This window comes from Bidens hawaiensis, unplaced genomic scaffold (assembly GCF_021521415.1).
Source record: "Bidens hawaiensis isolate Kalapana, Puna unplaced genomic scaffold, B.hawaiensis_p1.1 tig00006773_1, whole genome shotgun sequence".
NCBI lineage: Eukaryota > Viridiplantae > Streptophyta > Magnoliopsida > Asterales > Asteraceae > Bidens > Bidens hawaiensis.
This window is the reverse complement of record NW_027491462.1, coordinates 552,286-572,239: the sequence shown is the minus strand read 5'-3', so window position 1 is coordinate 572,239 and position 19,954 is coordinate 552,286. Positions and strand designations below refer to the sequence as shown.

The following is a 19,954-nucleotide window of genomic DNA, read 5'->3' as shown; positions in this document are numbered from 1 at the left end:
TTTTACCGACGCTGGAGTTTGACTTCCGATACCATAATGCATGCAACTGAAACCGAGCGAATTTGTGTCAACTTACTGCCTAAACATCCGACGACCGACAACGCTTGGTTTTACCACCGTCCAACCTGTCCCGGCACAATGTGCCGTGTGAAACACTAGTTAGAACAAAAACCGGTTTCGGTTATCAATTGAAATCCCAAAAACCAGTTAACCGGTTAGGTATTCGGATTCCTCTCTCTCAAATACATACATACTGAGTGGTTTAAAAGCCCGGTCCCTAGCCAGCCCATAAAACAAGACGGATCCAACCCAACCCAACCCAACCCAACCCAACCCAACCCAACATACATATCAAATCCCTCTCCTGTTGGTAAAAGTTATTAGGGTTTATAATACAATCAAAACCGGCTGTATATTGTTTATTTCAGGAAACCAGCCGATATATCATGGGGCGCGACTCCTTTGATCACTCACGAGAAAAAAAGCCTTCTGGTCAGACCAAATCCCCTAAACGTCCCAAGTCTCCTATCTCTCACTCGCCACTTAAATACATCAAATCCTCCAAACACACAAGATCAAGATCTCCATCAGACCCTTTACCTGTAAAAGAGCCTGCTTTAACACCAACTGGATCTCGATCACCATCACCGAGGAGTAAAAGATTAAGGAAAAGTCGGTCTGATCATAAAGATGATAAGTCAAGTGAAAGAGTACCTGAAAAGAATAACACAAAAACCAGGTCTGAATCTCGGTCCCCGTCACCACGAACAAGAAGGTTCAGGAGAGCCCAAGCTGATGCTGGTGATAAGTCAAGTGACAAGGGTCTAGAAAGAGGGAGAAGAGATAGAGCTTCTGGAAGAGATGCAGAGGACAGTGGGTCCCACAGGTCAAGACAAGCGGAACATCATAGGCCTAGACACAGATCTCGCTCGCCTTCACGTGATGAGGTGCTGGTGATATCCATTTCTCTAACTGCACCTTTGATTATTTATCTTGCATGCTATTGTAAATTCCCTGGTCAAGATCTTTTCTTTCGTCTGATGACATGGCAACATGGACGGGTTGGGCAATGGGTAAAATGGGCCAGGTCAAAAAGATTTCTTTTTGGTCCATCTCAGTAGTTTGACATGAAACACTTTGTCTAATATTTTTGTACTCAAAGTATGAGTGCAGAAGCTATATGTATCTCAGAATCTGTTTGATCCATTGCGGTAACATATTAATATAAAAATGCCCAACTATGTAACCTCTGCTTCATGTTCATGTGGTGTTACTGTGGCATCTATTTATTGAATCAGTATTCTCTTTTCTGTAGATAACTTGTAAATATAGCTATTGACTTTTATTTCTTTTCTTCTTTTTTTCAGGGAAATCACTCAAGAGAAGATCACCGGTGAGCATGTATCTTAATTCTTCAATTAATATTTTATTTTTCCAGGGAAATAACTCACTCAGCATTTGCATCCATATCTTTCACTAGACTCAATCATACTCATAATTCATATGATCATCCAATCAATCTTTGGAACCTGTTTTTTGATTCTCTCTTATATAATTCTACTTTTTTCATTCTTTTTAAATCTAAACTTACTACCATTTGAGTATTTGAGTATGGCATTTTTGTAATCTGCTCACATTTCAGTACCATTTATCCAATTTTATACAGGCTCTGAATTGATGTTATATACATGTGACCAGGAATGGTGATGATGATTCGATTGCACGGATGAAGGCTGCCGAAGAAGCTCTTGTAACCAAGGAAAAGGTAAATCTAGATTATTAACTATTTATTTTAAGTTCAACATTATCCGTTCAAATTTAGTATGCATTTCTTTAATCAAGTGTGAGCATTATAATGTGCAAAATATGACTATTGAATTATGGATTGTGATCTTATTTTCATTCGGGTTACAGCAAAAGCCTTCATTTGAGCTGTCTGGAAAGCTTGCTGCTGAGACCAATACTGTCAAAGGTGAGTCTTCTTCTTACTTTTGAAATAACACATATTTAAGAAACAAAACTTAACACTTAATGTATATAAATTTACGAGCATGCGATTTAATGTTAGGTGTGACAATATTGTTCACGGAGCCAACAGATGCACGAAAACCAGAAATAAGATGGAGACTTTATGTCTTCAAGGGTGGTGAAGCGCTTAATGGTAGGTTCTTTATTTTTTATTTTTTTATATAAAGATTCTGTTTTATGTTTTAAGACTTCTGGGCTTACTACTTTTCCTTTTTGGTTTTCTTTTTGTTTTTAACAGAGCCATTGTATGTGCATCGACAAACATGCTACTTATTTGGGAGAGAAAGAAGGGTAGCGGACATCCCCACAGATCATCCATCATGCAGCAAACAGCATGCTGTTCTTCAGTACCGGTATGACTAACCATATGAAGTCGGTTGGTTTGATCTTTCAGTTATTTTACAAAAATATCTATACTGTTTCTGATTTCTGTTTATTTCCAGGCAAGTTGAGAAGGAGCAACCAGATGGCATGTTAAAGAAAGAAGTAAAGTAAGTAAACTTTGTGTCACCTTAAAACGCAATTGGATTCTTTCGAGCATATATATACACATAGATATGTCGTATGTATTTATTCATGCATTGTTCTTATTTTCAGGCCTTACATAATGGATCTTGGAAGCACAAATGGGACTTTCATAAATGTCAGTGCGCATCTCGGTATTTAATTAATGTGTATTCGGGTTATGTTTTTGTTTAATAGGTCAAACATGTTAAATAAATAACCAAGCGATAATGGGAACGGGCCAAAGGGGTTTATTAAAAAAATTAGATTGTTATTGATTATTGAAAAAGTGTGATCTTTATTGTAAAATTATAAGAATTTTTGGATAAGAAGTGGTCTGGGTTGACCCGATTCGAATTGATCTGATTAGGACCAAAGTTATTTGTTCTGACTGATCTGTCATCTGTTATTTTTTCACCTCTCTCTAATATTTGAGACGATACGGAGTTTTGGTGTAACATGCATACTCCTTTTCAATTGCAGGATAATCGTATTGAAGCTGAACGCTATTATGAACTTATGGAAAAAGACACTCTTAAGTTTGGCAATAGCAGGTATGTTGTTGCTTGCTTTATCATATTCTTCATATATAGTTATTTCGTTATGAAAACCAATGGGCCAAACTGGTCAGTTTTTGCTGTTTGAAAAACGAGAAACCAAAATATGGTTGATGAATATATAATTTAAAAAAATGTAAAATAAATAAAAAGGCTAGACGGTTGATTTGGTTTAGGCAGTTTGGGAGCGGTTTGGTTGGCTCGGTGTTTTATCATCCTTGTTTTTGTCTGTCGTTTGATTTCAGACTAGTTTGTTTGATTTCTCTGACATAGAGCTTGTATTCTTTGTTTGACGTTACTTTAATGCAGTCCTAAACTGGTTTTGCAGCCGAGAGTACGTACTTCTGCACGAGAATTCAACTGGATGATGGTAAAATGTCAGTAGAATTTTATTTTCATGGGCTTCTACATTAGATGGAGTATATGCATGGAGTTTGTTGATGGTCATGCATCTATTATTTTTCGCTTTATGGTTGGTTATCTCATCAAGAAGAGGAAGATGTACCTGATATATCAAGCAGACGTTGAACCAGCCAATCTCTTTTTTTTGTAGACCTTATGTTGGATATCATGTTGGTGTGTGCTCCACAACTTAGGCATTGCATTTGTGTTTTGATCGTTTGTTTTTGGTTCACACAATTTTTTTGTTTAATGTTAGCTTACTTGAGATGAAAAAAGAGTAAGTGAATGAGCAATTGGAAACGAAAAAATTGACTTACCTTTGCAGCAGTGAAAGACTCAAAAGCCAGATTGATGAAAACTAAAGGTTCTGCATCAAACCTTTCCCTTTTCTGTTGGTCAGAATCTCTTTTTGAATGGTTAGTACAACGCCAAAATCAACAACTAAAATCCATTTATGGCCCAAGATGATCAATTTGGTGGAACAAACACTAGGTGCCAAGAGCCAAGACGCCAGTGTTGTAAAAATCCCGATTAGGCACCGATTAATCGCTAGTCCCTACTTCACTTATTAATTTTTGGCTAATCGACCAATTAATTTGTCAATGGTCAAATCCGCCCAAAAATCAGGGTTAATTGGCCAAATCGACGGTTTCCGGTGAGATTCCGGACAAAATCAGCGGTTTCCGGCGAGGTTTCAGCTAATTTCCGGCCAAAATGTGTCTGTGCATGTATTAAACTGAAAATTACATATAAAAATGTGTGATTGTATATATAAAACTAAAAATTATATATTAAAGTCCGATCCGATTAATCCCCTACTAATCGCTAGCCACCACCCCACCGCCCGACTAACCATTTTTACAACATTGCAAGACACCATTGATCCCTACTAATTGTTGATTAGGGAGGTCTAATTTGCGATGACGAGGTCAAAGAGACCATGAGTGAATTTGAAGAGTTCAAAAACCATTTATACCGTTCTATTAACGGTTCAGTTTACAGTATAAAACTTGTTACTAAAAGAGACGAAATTTATTAACCTATAGTTTTAGTAAATTAAAACTTAATTTTTCACACTTATATGAAACTGTTCAATACTCAAAAGGATATTGCCTTTGGTAATCCATTCTTATTGCTTAGTTTCTCTCTTATTTATCAAAACAGACCCTCTTTAAACGAAAGAAGATCAGTCTATATAAACTTAAAAGATCTAATGGTACGATTACGCGCATGAGCCAACCAGCAAACCACCAACATCAACTGAAAAACAAGTGTCAGTGAAACAATAATTTTCTCACTTGTCAAGTACGATGTTTTTCTTTACATTACAGTTTCTGAAGAGATGTAATCCTGGTCTGGTCCTGGTAGCAAACCCATTAACTCAAATGCTCAATAAACTCATAAATTCCAAAACAAAAGTTGAAAATTACACAAATATAAATACCATTCTAAAACAATTACAACCAGCTCAAAAACTCGAATCAGAAGCGCTTTGGTTTCTCCTCCGCTACATTTACTCTGATTGCTCTCCCACCCAAGCTCTGTCACATACATAAAAATGCAAACCGTTAATATCTATCTATTAAGCATACCTCAATCCTATTGTATGCAAGTGCAATGCCGTTAATATGCAAATCATGAGGTATACAAAAATAAGAAATAGGCACCTGTCCATCAAGGTTTTCAATGGCGTCATTTAGCTCACTTTCTGTCGAGAAAGTCACAAACCCAAAACCTCTTGACCGACCACTTTCCCTATCATAAACAACTCTAGCAGATAAAACTTTCCCGTGTTCACTAAAAAGCTGCTCAAGACGGCCATCATCAACATCCCATGGCAAGTTTCCAACATACACACGGTATTGTGGCCCAAAGTTCTGAGGTGCCCGTTCTGCGCGCTCAGGCCTCGATCCCCTCGGAGCAGCCTTGTTTACAGTCAAATACCTCCCTCCTAGTTCCTGTTTCAACACAACATAAGTTGTTCAAGATTCTTTAGCTAACACGGCACAAGTTTTTAATGATTTTCACGAGTATGAGACAGGTATCGTATTTCATGATACCCTGCTTGATTACCCAAAACCGATTACCGATACAATAGCCTTCAAAAGTTTTATTTATTATTTGTTTTCCTTCTGTGCTTGGGTGATAAAATAACTAGTTCACAAATTTCTGATTTCATTAATAAAACTATTGCTACTTCTATCACCATTCTTATTCTTTTTCTTATTATTATAATCATTTTGATAATAACTAATATTATTTTTATTATTATTATTTATTATAAAAATGGTAAATATTATTTTATCAGTACTATTATTACATTACTTTTATTACAATAACTACTATTAATTTATATTAATACTAATAATCTTTATGGATATTATTTTACCATTTATCTTATTATTGCCACTATAATTGCTACTTTTGTTACTAGTTCACTAATTTTTAGTTTTATGCTTCAAATTTCATTGGGTAATAAAATTATACAAAAACTAAAAAAGTCAAAAACACCCCCTTAAGAAAACTGTTTGATATCCATTTCCTCAATTGGTTTGCTAAATCTTCAACCCGAAATATCCGGTATCAAAACGCATATCCAAACACTCCCAAATCCCATATTCAACCACTAGCATAAATCAATCAAATTGATATAATAATCACTTACATAACGATACAGCAATTCGACAGCTTTCTCGGCTTCTTCAACCGTACTCATAGTCACAAAGCCAAACCCCCTACTCTGGTCAGTCTCCCTGTTATAAATAACCTAAACAAACAAACAAAAACCCTAATTTCAATTCACAATCCACCACCATATTAATAACAAAAGCAATACCCATACCTCAGAAATCTCAACAACACCGGCTTGCTGAAACAATTGAGCCAATTGCTCACTATCCACGTCGTACGGCAAATTACCCACAAATACCTTCGCATCCTCCGGCGGCTCAACAAACTCTTCCGCCTCCGGTTCAACCTCTCCGGCGTCGGAATCTTGAACCGGCCAGTCTGAACCGGCGGCGGCGGGTTCCGGTTCATCGGCTTGAAGCACGGATGATATGTTGTCGTCTTCTTGGGATGAGACTAGGGCTACAAAATGAGGGGTTTTTCGAAGTGGGTAGGATTTGAAGGAAGTGGAGAGGTGGAGGCTGATGGGTTTGAGAGGGATTGAGATGTGGTGGTGGTGGGATTTGGCGGCGGCGAAGATGGCCGGAGATGATGAAACCAAGAAGTTGGCCATGGGTTTGGATAAGGGATTGGAAATGGGTTTTGGCGCACAAGACATTTGTTGTCACTTGGGGTCTTCGGTTGTATGTTATGACCATTTTCATGCTGTGTAGAATGGGATGGATGATATTGATGATGTTATCACTTGGGGTCTTCGGTTGTATGTTATGACCATTTTCATGCTGTGTAGAATGGGCCTTGATTAAGCCTTTTTTAGGTTTTGGGCTTAGATGAAGTAAAATTCAGCCTAATTTTAGTTTTGGGCTTTCTAATAAACAAGTAACTAAAGGTGCACGTACACAGAAAACCCGAATCCGATACCGGGTTTTTACTGCCTATACCCGACCCTATCAATAGGGTTACAGATATCGTATGCCCTTTTAAGCAATTTTGTACATAGTTTCAAGGGCCCCTTATGTACACAGTGCCCTACAACTATGAATAGTATAGTGGGGTTGAAAGACAAGAATGCCCGCTCATTTCAGTACCAAAACTCGTACTCGGAACCGAACCTAATTTGCACCCCTTAATACCCGAAAACCAAATCCGGTTCCACGAACCATGGTTTTCCTGTACCTAAAATCAGGTTTCTTTCGAAACCAGATCTATACTCAAAAAATACCTAAAAAATACCCAAAAAATAGGGGTAATACCATAAAAAACCAACCAACCTTTGTTTTTGCTCATAAAAGTCCTTTCACTTTTTTTTGAATGTAAAAGTCCTTGTACTTGATTATTTTGAACAAAATCATGAGATGACTGTTTCAATGACCTACTAAAACTCATTTATTATATAATAATTTAATTAAAAGAAATATTTGTTTTGACAAAATCATCCTCACCAACCTTGGTCACTTTCACCGTCGTAAAACCACCAACCTCGGTTACAAATTCCTTCCTCACAATTTCCTCTCATTTTCTAGTCAATGCCATTTGTACATCACTATTTTTCCTTTTTCACACTCATGATTTTAATTTGAGCAATTAGAATTTCATTGTTTCATAAGTGGGGTTTTAATTTTGCCCAATTTCAGTGTTAAGGGATTTGTAACCGGCGGCTATTACACTTTACACCAGTCACAAAACCCGGTTATTCACTCCGTGCGATGATGAATCTTGTGTTCAATGTTGGTACGCTTCAAATCAAATTCTCCCGGATGGAAACATTATTATTGGGCGGCCAGGGAGCTTACGGTTTCGAGTTCTTCCCAAGAAACCCTATTGGTTCTTCATCTTTGTTAAACATGTTTAACCTCACTTTTGTTGACTTTAGAAACTATTAATAGAATCATCGTTGAAGGTATGACACATGTGTAAGCCAGAGTATGTGACCAAGTGGGTCGCTGATGAGGTTGGTGATGGGAAGTAGGACTGTAGGTGATGTAGAAAAATCATAGACTTCTTGTAATTAAATTATTATATAATAAATGAGTTTTAGTAGGTATTGAAACTGGTTATTGCAGGTCATCTCATAATTTTGTTCAAAATAATCAAGTACAAGGACTTTTACATTAAAAAAAAAGTGGAAGGACTTTTATGAGCAAAAACAAAAAGTTGGGTTGGTTTTTTATGGTATTTCCCCCGAAAAATACCCCAAAAAGTGCAGCCACTTAAAAAACTCAATCTATACACGGAAAAAACTCGATAATGGGGATTTTTCAATACCTAGAAATTGTGAACGTATATGTTGTTATCCAACATATGCGTCGCGTATGTGCGTTTGTATGTATATAGGTTGTTTGTTTCTTGTATTGTAAGAATCTATTCTGTGTTAATAAAATTTCCTCTTTCTCCTTCATTTTTCCTTTCTTTTCGTGTTATCGTTTTTATACGATTACATGGTATCAAAGTGTGGTTATTAGACCTGCTCTTCGTTTCAACCGGGTTTTTCCTTATTTCACCGGTTTTTCTCTCTTCATCAGCTGTTTCTTCTTGATTTTTTGATCATTTGATCATCCTCTTATCATTATTCTTGTGTTTCTGCTGATATTGATCTTGTTTCTTCATTCAAATCCGCATTTACATCTCCTTTTATCTTTCTTTTCTTCATTTCAAAGTGTTTATCCGTCAAAACTCCATCAAATTTTCTCTCAGTGTCATTTTCTTGTTTCTGAACATTTCCTCAAAGTTTCAGATCTTTTCTCATTCAATTTCCCTCTTTTTTTGTCATTTTCTCTTCGTTTAAACTTACATGCCGCATAAGTCTTTCGCTTACACGGCGCATAAGTTTTCCTTTTAGCGCATAAGTCTTAAACTTCCTATACTTATACGCCGCATATCATATACGGCACATAAGTTTCTCTTTTAGAGCATAAGTCTCTGTTGCTTATTCTTTCGTGCGTTTTGTCGTGTTTTCCTAATGGAAGCCCCGAACAGTTCTTTTGTTCAAAACATGACCATTGATTCCTCGAATCCTTTTTATCTTTCATCCTGGCATGATCCTTGTATCCAAATTCTTCCACGACAATGGTTTTGGAGCCTGGAAAAGAGCAATGACGATTGCTCTTTCAGCTAAAAACAAGCTAGGCTTCATCAACAACACTGTAACCATGCCAGTTAATCAACCACATCTTGCTTATTGGCAACACTTCAATTATATTGTGATATCATGGATCCTAAACATTCTCCATCAAGATATTTGTGATAGTGTTTTGTATGTTGAGACAGCTCAAATTCTTTGGAATGAGCTTAACTCTCGATATGGCCAGGCAAATGGTGCTAAAATTTATCAAATACAAAAGAACCTTTGCCAAATCACTCAAGGAAGTAGTGACATTGCTACTTATTTTGCTAAAATGAAGTCGAACTGGGACGAGCTGAATGCAATCAATACCATTCCTTCTTGCACTTGTGGGGCTGCTCATGCCTTTGCTAAAATAAATGAGGATCAAAGGCTAATTCAGTTCCTTGTTGGACTGAATCCTAGTTATGATATGATTAAAAGCAACATTCTAATGATGCAGCCCCTTCCTTCCATTAATCATGCTTATGTGATTCTCATGCAAGATGAGAAGTAGAAAGAAATCCACACCACCACTGATTTCACCGCATCCTCTGCATCTATGAATGCAAGCAGTGGAGGAGCTGTCAGTGGAGGAGCGGGGGGAAATAGGAGGACTTTGGTGTGCACCAATTGCAAAAGAAACGGGCATTCAGTGAACAAGTGGTATAAATTGATTGGTTTCCCAAAAGACTGCAAGCTCACTAAAGGAAAGAAGTTTGCTAATCTTGCTGAGGAACAAGGAAGAAGTGATCAAAATTAATCTGATCAGCAAGGTATCACTTAGCAACAATATCATGAATTGATGGTTTTATTGCAGCAGAACAAAGTTCAATCTGGCCCTTCAAATACTTATGCTGCTAACAATGCAACAACCATCAATCAAGATTCTTTCCAATGTATAATGTCTTGAAATTCTTCAAAATATTATTCCAAATGGATCATTGATATTGGTGCTAATGATCATATGTGCCATGATCAAAATCTGTTTTCAAGTGTTTCTTTTCTCAAAAATCCAATTTTTATCACTCTTCCTAATGGCACATCTGTTTCTGTTCATTAATATGGGATTGTTCCTTTAATAGATAAAATTTCTTTATCAAACGTTCTTTTTGGTACCACATTTTAAAAATAATCTTCTTTCTGTTTCATGTTTTGATACTGATGGTATTATTCTTTTCTCTAAAAACACTTATGTCCTGCAGACCCCTTCTCTGAAGAGCCCTCAGGTTCTTGGTGACATGTTGAATAGCCTTTATCTTCTTGAGGCAACTAAGCAATTTTCTGAATATTCTTTTGTTTCAAATATAGTTTGTAATTCTATTGTAAATAGTGAAAGTTGGCACAACCGTCTAGGTCATTTACCAATTTACAAACTGAAACAATTACCTTTCATTTCTAATGCTTCTTTGAAGTCCATCAAGCACTGTGATATTTGCCCTAAGGCACAACAACATAAACTGCCATTTCCTACTAGTACCTGTTTAATCAGTAAAATTTTTGAGCTAATTCATATTGATGTCTAGGGCCTTATCACCCAGCTACTTACAATGGCTTTAGATATTTTTTAACCATCATGAATGATTATAGCAAAACCAGATGGACACGCTTGCTTTCCGCTAAAAGCAATGCCTTTCTCATACTTCAGTCTTTTATTGAAATGGTTAGCAACCAATTTGGCACTAATGTGAAATGCATTAGATCTGATAATGCCTTTGAATTGGGGGCTGGATTAATCCAACGTGCTTATTTGTTGAGTAAAGGAATTGTTCATTAGACCACTTGTGTGGCTGTCCCTCAACAGAATGGTATTGTTGAAAGAAAACATAAATATTTGCTTGAAACCTCGAGAGATCTCATGTTTCAATCTAAGCTTTATCAGTTTTGGGGTGATTGTGTTTTAATTGCAACAAATTTAATCAATCGATTTCCATCGAAATTCTTAACAATAAAACCCTTTATGAGGTTTTAACAGGAAAAATTCCTTCTTATGCTCACATGAAATCTTTAGTTGTCTTGCTTATGCTTCCACATTGACTCATGGAAAAGACAAATTCAAACCAAGGGTTGTGCCTTATGTCTTCCTGGGATATCCTCTTGGTAAAAGGGCTTACCGATTATATGATCTTGACTCGAACAAGGTTATCATATCAAGAGATTTTTTTTAAGCTTTATTTCCTTTGATAAATAAACACAAAGACAGTTTCATTTTCCCATCTATTGATCTCATCAATCAATTTTTTGATGATCCTTTGTCTTCCGCTTTTACTCAATTGATCCTGTTTCTACTTGTCCATCTTTCGCTATTTCTTTCGCCATTCCTAATCCTTCTTCTTCTTCTTCTGATTCTCTTCCTAATGATCAACCTGTTCGAAGATCTTTTGGAACTTTTGTTCCGCTTTCATATTTAAATGACTATCTTTGTAATCACTCTGATTCTTCTCACCATGTTTCCACACTATCACTAATTCGTGCTCCTCTTCTGCTTCTTGTTTTTCTTCTCATCTTCTTCATTCCAACCAGTCTCCTAGCAAAGCAATCTTTAAATTACATGAGCCTACTTCGTATGAGGAAGCTGCCAACATTCCTGAATGGCAAGATGCCATGAAAGTTGAGTTTCAGGCTCTTGAAAATAGTAATACTTGGGTTATTGTTGATCTTCCTCTTGGAAAGAAAGCTATTAAAAGCAAATGGGTGTTTAAAGTTAAACACAAAGCAGATGAGATAGTTGAGCGTTGTAAAGCAAGATTGGTGGTAAGAGATGATACTCAACAAGAGGGGATTGATTATACTGAAACTTTTTCCCCCCATTATCAAGATGACCAGCATTCGGAGTCTTGTTGCTCCTGCTACAAAACAAAGTTGACCTCCTTTTCAATTTGATGTTAGCAAGTCTTTTCTTCATGGAGATTTAGATGAGGATATTTATATGCTACCATCTCCTGGTATGCAACTCCCTAATCATCAGATGCTTAAACTTCATAAATCCTTATATGGTTTGAAACAAGCTTCTCAACAATGGTATGAAAAATTATCATCTGCTTTGAAGTCAAGAGGTTATATGAGTTCTCAGAATGATCGCTCTTTGTTTTCCAAATCTATGGGATCATCAGTGGTTTATGTCGCTGTATATGTTGACGACATCCTATTTACTGGGAACAATTTGGAAGAGAGAAATAATCTCAAGAATTTTCTAGATTCTTCTTTCAAAAGTAAAGATCTGGACGTCTCAGTTATTTTTTGGGAATGGAGGTTCTTTCCACTACAAAAGGTTTTATTATATGCCAATGCAAGTTTTCTAAGGACATGCTTTGTGAATTTGATATTTCCAATCTTCCCATCACCAATTCTCCGTTGCCTCATCATTTACAACTGAAAGCTCATGAGGGACTTGCTCTTGATGAACCTTTACGAAACAGGAAACTTGTTGGTAAACTTAATTACCTTACTCACACAAGACCTGATAGTGCTTTTGTTGTTAAATTTCCGAGTCAATTCATGCAAGATCCAAGGATATCTCATTGGAATGCCGCTCTTCACACTCTTTCATATGTCAAAGGCACTCTATCTCAAGGATTATTCTTCAATAACAATCCTTCTTTTGATTTACAGGCATTTTGTGATTCAGATTAGGCGGCTTGTCCTCATACTCGTCGATAGGTCAGCAGTTTTTATATTTCTCTTGGGGGTTCTCCGATTTATTGGAAATCTAAGAAACAACCTACCGTTTCTTTAACCTCTGCTGAAGCCGAATACCGATCTCTTCGATGCGTGACTGCCGAACTTGCTTGGTTGACGAGACTTCTCTCGGAGTTTAATGTTCCTAACATTACTCCTGTCACCCTTATATGTGACAGTCAGGCTACAATCTATATTGCGAAGAATCCTGTTTTTCATAAGCGGACTAAGCACATTGAAATTGATTTCCATTTTGTTTGCGAGAAGTTACAAGAAGGCCTCGTTACTTTAGTTCATACAAACACCAAAGATCAACTTGCTGACATTTTTACAAAGGGCTTACCAGGGCCCCATTTCACGAGCTTTTATGCAAGTTAGGGATTTCTCAACCTCCAACTGGAGGGGGGAGGGGGTTGAACGTATATGTTGTTTTCCAACATATATGCTGCATATGTTATGCGGCGTGTATGTTATATGCCGCATAACATATGTGTCGCGCGCGCGCGCGCGTGTGTATATAGGTTGCTTGTTTCTTTTATTGTAAGAATTGATTCCGAGATAATAAAATTTTCTCTCCCTCCTTCATTTCTCCTTTCTTTTCGTGTTATCGTTTTTACACGATTACCGAAATAAGGTATTCTATACTTGAAAAATACCCCAAAAAGTGCAGCCACTTAAAAATCTTAATCTATACATGGTTTTAGAATTCCATGTTCTATACCCGACCTGAACCCGTGCATAGGGGATGGTTTTTAGAGCCAATACCCGGACTCGAACCTGAACCCGACCCGAGTATGGCCAATACCCGATTTTCCAATACCTAGTCGTACTCGATAATTTGTTACAACTGGATACTATTAGAGGCAATACCCGAGTGCCAATACCCGGGTATAACCCGATTAAGATTGTGTTTAAAGTGATTCTTTGTTTTGTGTGTATGTTCTAGAATTGTAGAGTTGTTTGAAGAGAGAAAGATTATGGTGAAAAAGAATGAAGATTTGAAGTAGTTTCAATCTTCTAATATAGACTTATATAACAAAGGCATTATTATTATGGCTGATGTTTTTACTAGTCTACGCCGATGAATGATTAAAATTTTAGTTTAAATCTTCAAAGTATTTCTTGTGTGTTTTAAGACTAACTCAGTTGTATTATGTTGCTTAAGAGAGCTCAAACGTTTTTAACAATTGTTTAAAGTTTAATCCAACAAATGGTATTATAATAAAGTTTTTGAATCAACTAATCTAATGTTTGCATGATTCAACTTTGTTCTTATTTCAAAATAAAAGAGAAGTTTTTAAAGTTTTTGTGAATCCTTTACACAAAAATAATATATGTCATGAACAATAAACCTCCCTAGCTGAGGGGAGAGACCCTTTTGTTTTCTTTTATGTTTATTTTAATTGGTTGTATTTTAATTAGATATGTGGTTGTACCATCAACATTAAGAACTTGTATCCAAGTTAAGAAAAAGACTAAAATGCGATTCAAATTAAAATAATTAATTGACAGAGTTTGTGAGAGGGCGCAAAATGATAATTAGAAACCTTGAGAATGGTCATGCTTAAAAATGAGTTTTTGGATGGATATGACAAAACTAAAGAAACCACATGAGTCTATTTTTAATGTGGTTACGTATATGTAGATTACACTTGTTGCATACATGTAACCTCGGTTACTGTCTAGATATGAGTAAACTAGTTATGTCAATCAAATTATAGCTTTGGCGTTTATTTATGATTGTTACATATATGTAAACAAGAATGATTTATTTATATGTAACACCTTGTTCTAACATATGTAATACCTGGGTCCTAAGTATTTATGTGCCTGCTATTGTTTTCATGTTTATGACAAACACATTTTAGTTATATTGTTTATTAATTGGTACTATTACATATATGCAACAGAAAACTTTTCACGTACATTTACCTCTATGTTCACATATATGTATGTTTTCCTCATTATATTCTTCAATCTGCTACAAGAATCATATAAGCGTCTAGTGTTTTTTTCTTTTTCTTTTTATGTAGTGAGATGACATGTGTCGATGATATCATCCAATATTAGAGATAAATTTTATAGTAAGCTCTCGGTAGTTACCATGGTCACGATGTAGGGTGATTTTGTTAACATTCACCTAGACCACTATAAATTGTTGTGTCTCGTGTGTTGACTTATTTATTGTTTAAATAATCCTTCAACAAATCTAACTAAGTAGGATTAATTTAACAAGAGGTACTTGTTAAACGTATATAATTGTGATTTGTATTATTGAATAATAATATTCTGTACAAGAGTGCTTATATACTAGACTATATTACAATTGGATCCCTCTAATATAATTATTGTAATATATAATCTAATATGTTTAATATTCCCCCGCAAGCTGAGGCCGGGAAACGACCTGTAGCTTGGATCTTAAAAACAAAAATCGATCTGTCGCCAACGGCTTAGTGAAGATGTCAGCAATCTGATCATGAGTTGAGATGAATTGTACACGCAAACCCCCTCGAGCAACTTTCTCCCGGAAAAAATGAAAATCTACTTCGAGATGTTTCATTCGGGCATGAAAAACTGGGTTAGCCGAGAGATAAATAGCACCAAGATTGTCGCACAAAAGTGTAGGAGCAGACTTAGCACAAATACCAAGCTCAAGTAATAAGGCTTCAAGCCATGTAAGTTCAGCGACAGTGTCAGCGATAACTTTGTATTCCGACTCAGTAGATGACCGAGAAACGGTACGTTGTTTGCGAGCCGTCCAAGAAATCAGATTAGACCATAGGTAAACAGCAAAACCTCCGGTGGAGCGTCGATCAACTAAACACCCTGCCCAGTCAGCATTAGAGTAAGCCTGAATATTATTCCAATGGCCATCAGCGAATGCATGAAGAGTAGACCCAGACGCGTGCCGAATAAGAAGACCATAAGCACAGGTACCAAGAAGATATCTGAGAATACATTTAACCACTGACCAATGGTTCTCAGTAGGAGCATGCATGAACTGACATACGCGATTAACGGCGAATGTGATATCTTTCCTGGATAAGGTAATATATTGCAGAGCTCCAACTATTTGTCTGTATTTGACCGGATTAGAAAACAAGGAGCTGTCGTCTAAGGATAACGTAACAGATGTGCTCATCAGGAAGGAGCCGGTGTAGCTGTGGATAGACCAGCTCGTTGTAAAAGTTCCATAATGTATTTCTTTTGTGAAAGAGTAACATCTGTACCTTGTTTAACAATTTCCACTCCAAAAAATAATCAAGTTCACTGAGGTCTTTAAGGGCAAATTCGGCCCTAAGTTTGGCAACAACCTTGTTAATAACATCTGAGTTGTTCCCAGTCACAATTATGTCATCCACATAAACTAGAAAATATATAAGTGTGCCATGATAGTTATATATAAAAAGAGAAGAATCTGTTTTAGAACCCATGAATCCCAACCGTTGTAGGGCAGTTGAGAGACGAGTAAACCAAGCCCTCAAAGCTTGTTTTAAGCCATAAAGAGACTTGTGAAGCTTACAAACATGAGTAGCTCTTAGGGATGAGCATTTGGTACTTGGTACCGGTATCGGTACCGAAAATACCGAACCGATTAAATTCGGTACCGGTACCGGTACCAAGTATTTGCAAATTTCGGTATCGGGAAAATCGGTATCGGTACCGGTCTATTTCGGGAGTATTGATGTAGTACCGATTTTTTGAACAACATATAAATTAGCATATATCACATGTACAGATACACACATGATAACCCCAAACCAAAAACCCTTGTTCACAATACTCTCTAGTCTCCACCTTTGATTCATCTCCCCAGCACTGATTCCTCTTCCCACCGTCGGATTCCTCTTCCCCACCGTCGGATTCCTCTTCCCATCGTCAGAATTCTGAACTAATCGGCCTCGCACACCGCCGTCTGTCCTCCTCAATGTCGGAATTCTGAACTAATCGGCCTCGCACATGACGATGTTGCCATAGGTAAAACTAGATGACAAGTTCTTGATTGATTTCGTTATATCATAATATATTGGTTTTGTAATGGGGTGTTAACTTTATTCGGTTCTTGTTAATACTATAGAGATTGAAGATGCGATACGAAAGAAAAATGAAAAGGGGAAAGGGACGGCCCGTGACAAGGCTTAAGCAGACTCAAAGGAAAGGGACAACACATGAAAAGGTGCTCATGTTTTGGTAGAAAAATATGTTCAATGATCTTAGTGTCTTTTAACTTTTAACTATCCTGATGTAGTGTCAGGTTTTTGTGTTTTGGTAGAAAAATATGTTCAATGATAGGTTCTTATGTTCTTTTGATACTTGATTCTTGAAATGTTTGCAAGTTTTATTACTAGTATTATCACCGGCTTATGTGGTTCAAACTACAAAATCCAAACAACCCTTCTGGCCAGTGGCAGCAGCAATTCAGCTCAGTGGCTTAATGTATTTTAGTGTTGTGTTAACTTTTTTTTTTCTGGTCAACTACTTTTTTTTCGGTCAACTGCTTGACATTTTTTATATAGAAGAAATTGAGATAGAAACTGAATGTTTATATAGAAATTGATATTGAAAGAAGCAGGTACCGAATTATCTTTGTTTATTTTAGAAATTGATATTAAATTTGAATTTTCTGGTCAACTGCTTGCTATTTTTACATATCAAGAAGCAGCATGCATGTGCATTGTTATATAGAAAATTAAATATTAATTATTATCTTAGTTTATTTTAGAAACCGCCAGTATTGTCAAACGGGCCAAAGTTTGAAATTGTCAAACGGGCCAAAGTTTGAAATTATCAAACGGGCCAAAGTTTGAATCTATTTTCTTTAATAGGGAACCAAGTTTAGTTGGGTCCCAAAACGGTACCCCCAAAAACGAACTCATCGTTTTGTAATTACCGTAAGGGTATTTAGTCATTTTAACTGTAAGGGTATTCTAGTCATTATTTATATTTTGTAGTTTGTTGATGAGAAAGTACAGTGTTCCATAATGTGAATTTGTGCATATTGACATGGCTGGGCCTGTTTGGAATGACAAGAAAAAGGGTGAACTGGATTTGCTATTTCCAGTTTAGTGGAATGGGTTCCAACTTAGCATCTTAAAACCTTAAAAACAACAATGTCCTATTGTCGTATTACCAGATTTATATAAATCACCATTTCTCAAATTTGGTACCAAATCGGTACTACCGAAAAACCGGTACCGGTACCGAACTATTATTTTCGGTACCGGTACCAAAAATTTCAGAAATTCGGGATCGGTATTTTTGGGATCGGTACCGGTACTATCCCACGCTCATCCCTAGTAGCTCTTGTCTTATCAATGAAGCCTTGTGGTTGCCGAATGTAAATTGTTTCTTCAATGTCCCCATGAAGGAACGCATTTTGAACGTCCAATTGTCGGAGGGATCACTTGTGGGTAACGGCTAAGGACAACAAAACTCGGATAGTAGCGGATTTTATTACTGGACTGAAAGTTTCATGAAAATCAACACTAGATTATTGATTGAATCCTTTAGCAACGAGTCTGGCTTTATATCGAGAAGGAGCCCCATTCTTGTCTAGCTTTATCCTGTAAACCAACTTGCAATCAATATTGTTAGTACCAGAAACAGGTGGAACAAGAGACCATGTTCCATTCTTAACAAGAGCCGAGTACTCTTCGCCATGGCGTGACTCCATTCAGCGTATTTGTTGGCAACGGTAAAGGTGGTGGGTTCAGTGTCAGGTGGTGAGCTGATGGTGTGAAAAGCAGATGGATCGAATCGAACACTTTGTTTAGGATTGGGCCGAAGATTAGATGGACTGGTACGAGAAGATGGTGGTGGAGGTGGATGCGGTGGTGTTGGAATTGAATTAGGGTTCGGTGTTGGCAGCGGGTTTTGTAAAGGTATATGGTGGGTAGGTATAGGGCTGTTGGAGAAGGTAGAGGAAGCTGAGTGATTGAATGATTTTTCAATAGTCGCAAGTGTGGTCGGTGCGCTAGAGTTGGCTGGTTGGTCGGCAACCATAGCGGTGGGCGGCGGGCTGGAGTTGGTTGGTTGTTTGGTAGCCGTATGGGTGATAGATGGGTTGGATTGTGATGTTGTTTCTGTTGTTAGGGGTGGTGGATATGGGATGAAGGCGGTATATGGAGTAGAATCGATAACCGTGGGTTTAGGTGATGGCTGTGGTTGGAAAGGAATGTAGTTTTCATTAAACCACACATGCCGAGTGATATAGAGACGATCGGTTGTAGGATCTAAACAGCGATACCCATGGTGAACAGTGCTGTAACCGAGAAAAACACATGGTATTGACCGAAAATCCATTTTTTGGGGATTATACGGTTGAAGATACAGGAAACATTGACACCCAAAAACCCGTAAAAAAGAATAATCTGGTGGACAGTTGTGGACCATTTCAAATGGTGACGTGCTAGAATTGGAATGAGATGGCATGCGGTTGATGAGATAGACGGCGGTGTCAAATGCAAAATGCCAAAAACGTTGTGGGACAAACGATTGAGCAAGTAGGGAAAGACCCATCTCAACCATATGACGATTTCGGCGTTCGACTATGCCATTTTTCTCACTTGTGTGGGGGCAAGACTGACGATGAATGATACCGAGTAAGGTAAAAAATGTGGAAAGATTGCGAAACTCGCCACCCCAATCGGTTTGAACATTTTTAAGTTATGTATTAAATTGTCGTTCAACCATGGAAATAAATTGTTTGAAAACCGAATACGCATCAAACTTTTGTTCAAATGAAAAATCCACATGTATTTTGAATGATGATCAACACATAGCATAAAATAACGGTTACCATAAGACGATAAAGTGGGTGCGGGGCCCCAAACATCACAATATACCAAATCCAAAATATGATTACTATGAAACGAAGAATTATGCAAAGAAAGTTTTGTAGATTTTCCCAATTGACAAGAAGTGCAAACATTATTAAAAGTTCTATCAGAAACATGAAGTAAATATTTGGATAACATTGTTCTTAAAAGCTCATGATGTGGATGTCCTAAACGTTGATGCCACACGGTTGAAGAAGCACGTGTGGCAGAAAAGG

General features: G+C 37.1%; 3 protein-coding genes across 3 annotated transcripts; 2 read left to right on the top strand and 1 right to left on the bottom strand.

Annotated features, from left to right (window-relative positions):
* Positions 1-446: 446 nt before the first annotated feature.
* LOC143633524 (uncharacterized) lies at positions 447-3,593 on the top strand. Its single transcript, XM_077101813.1, has 10 exons — positions 447-947; positions 1,368-1,393; positions 1,699-1,765; positions 1,915-1,972; positions 2,069-2,161; positions 2,267-2,381; positions 2,472-2,519; positions 2,626-2,671; positions 3,016-3,086; positions 3,418-3,593. Exons 1-10 carry the CDS (start codon positions 447-449, stop codon positions 3,455-3,457), a joined length of 1,065 nt encoding a protein of 354 aa, XP_076957928.1. The 3' UTR covers positions 3,458-3,593.
* Positions 3,594-4,867: 1,274 nt separating this feature from the next.
* On the bottom strand, positions 4,868-6,777 carry LOC143633506 (28 kDa ribonucleoprotein, chloroplastic-like). The gene is made up of 4 exons (XM_077101799.1): positions 6,334-6,777; positions 6,157-6,258; positions 5,159-5,449; positions 4,868-5,032 (listed from the first exon to the last, which is right to left on the bottom strand). The coding sequence occupies exons 1-4, from the start codon at positions 6,775-6,777 to the stop codon at positions 4,973-4,975; spliced, it is 897 nt and encodes a 298-aa protein (XP_076957914.1). The 3' UTR covers positions 4,868-4,972.
* A 2,434-nt stretch (positions 6,778-9,211) lies between these two features.
* Positions 9,212-9,736, top strand: LOC143633523 (uncharacterized). The gene has a single exon (XM_077101812.1). The coding sequence runs from the start codon at positions 9,212-9,214 to the stop codon at positions 9,734-9,736; it is 525 nt and encodes a 174-aa protein (XP_076957927.1).
* The last annotated feature ends 10,218 nt before the right edge of the window (positions 9,737-19,954 follow it).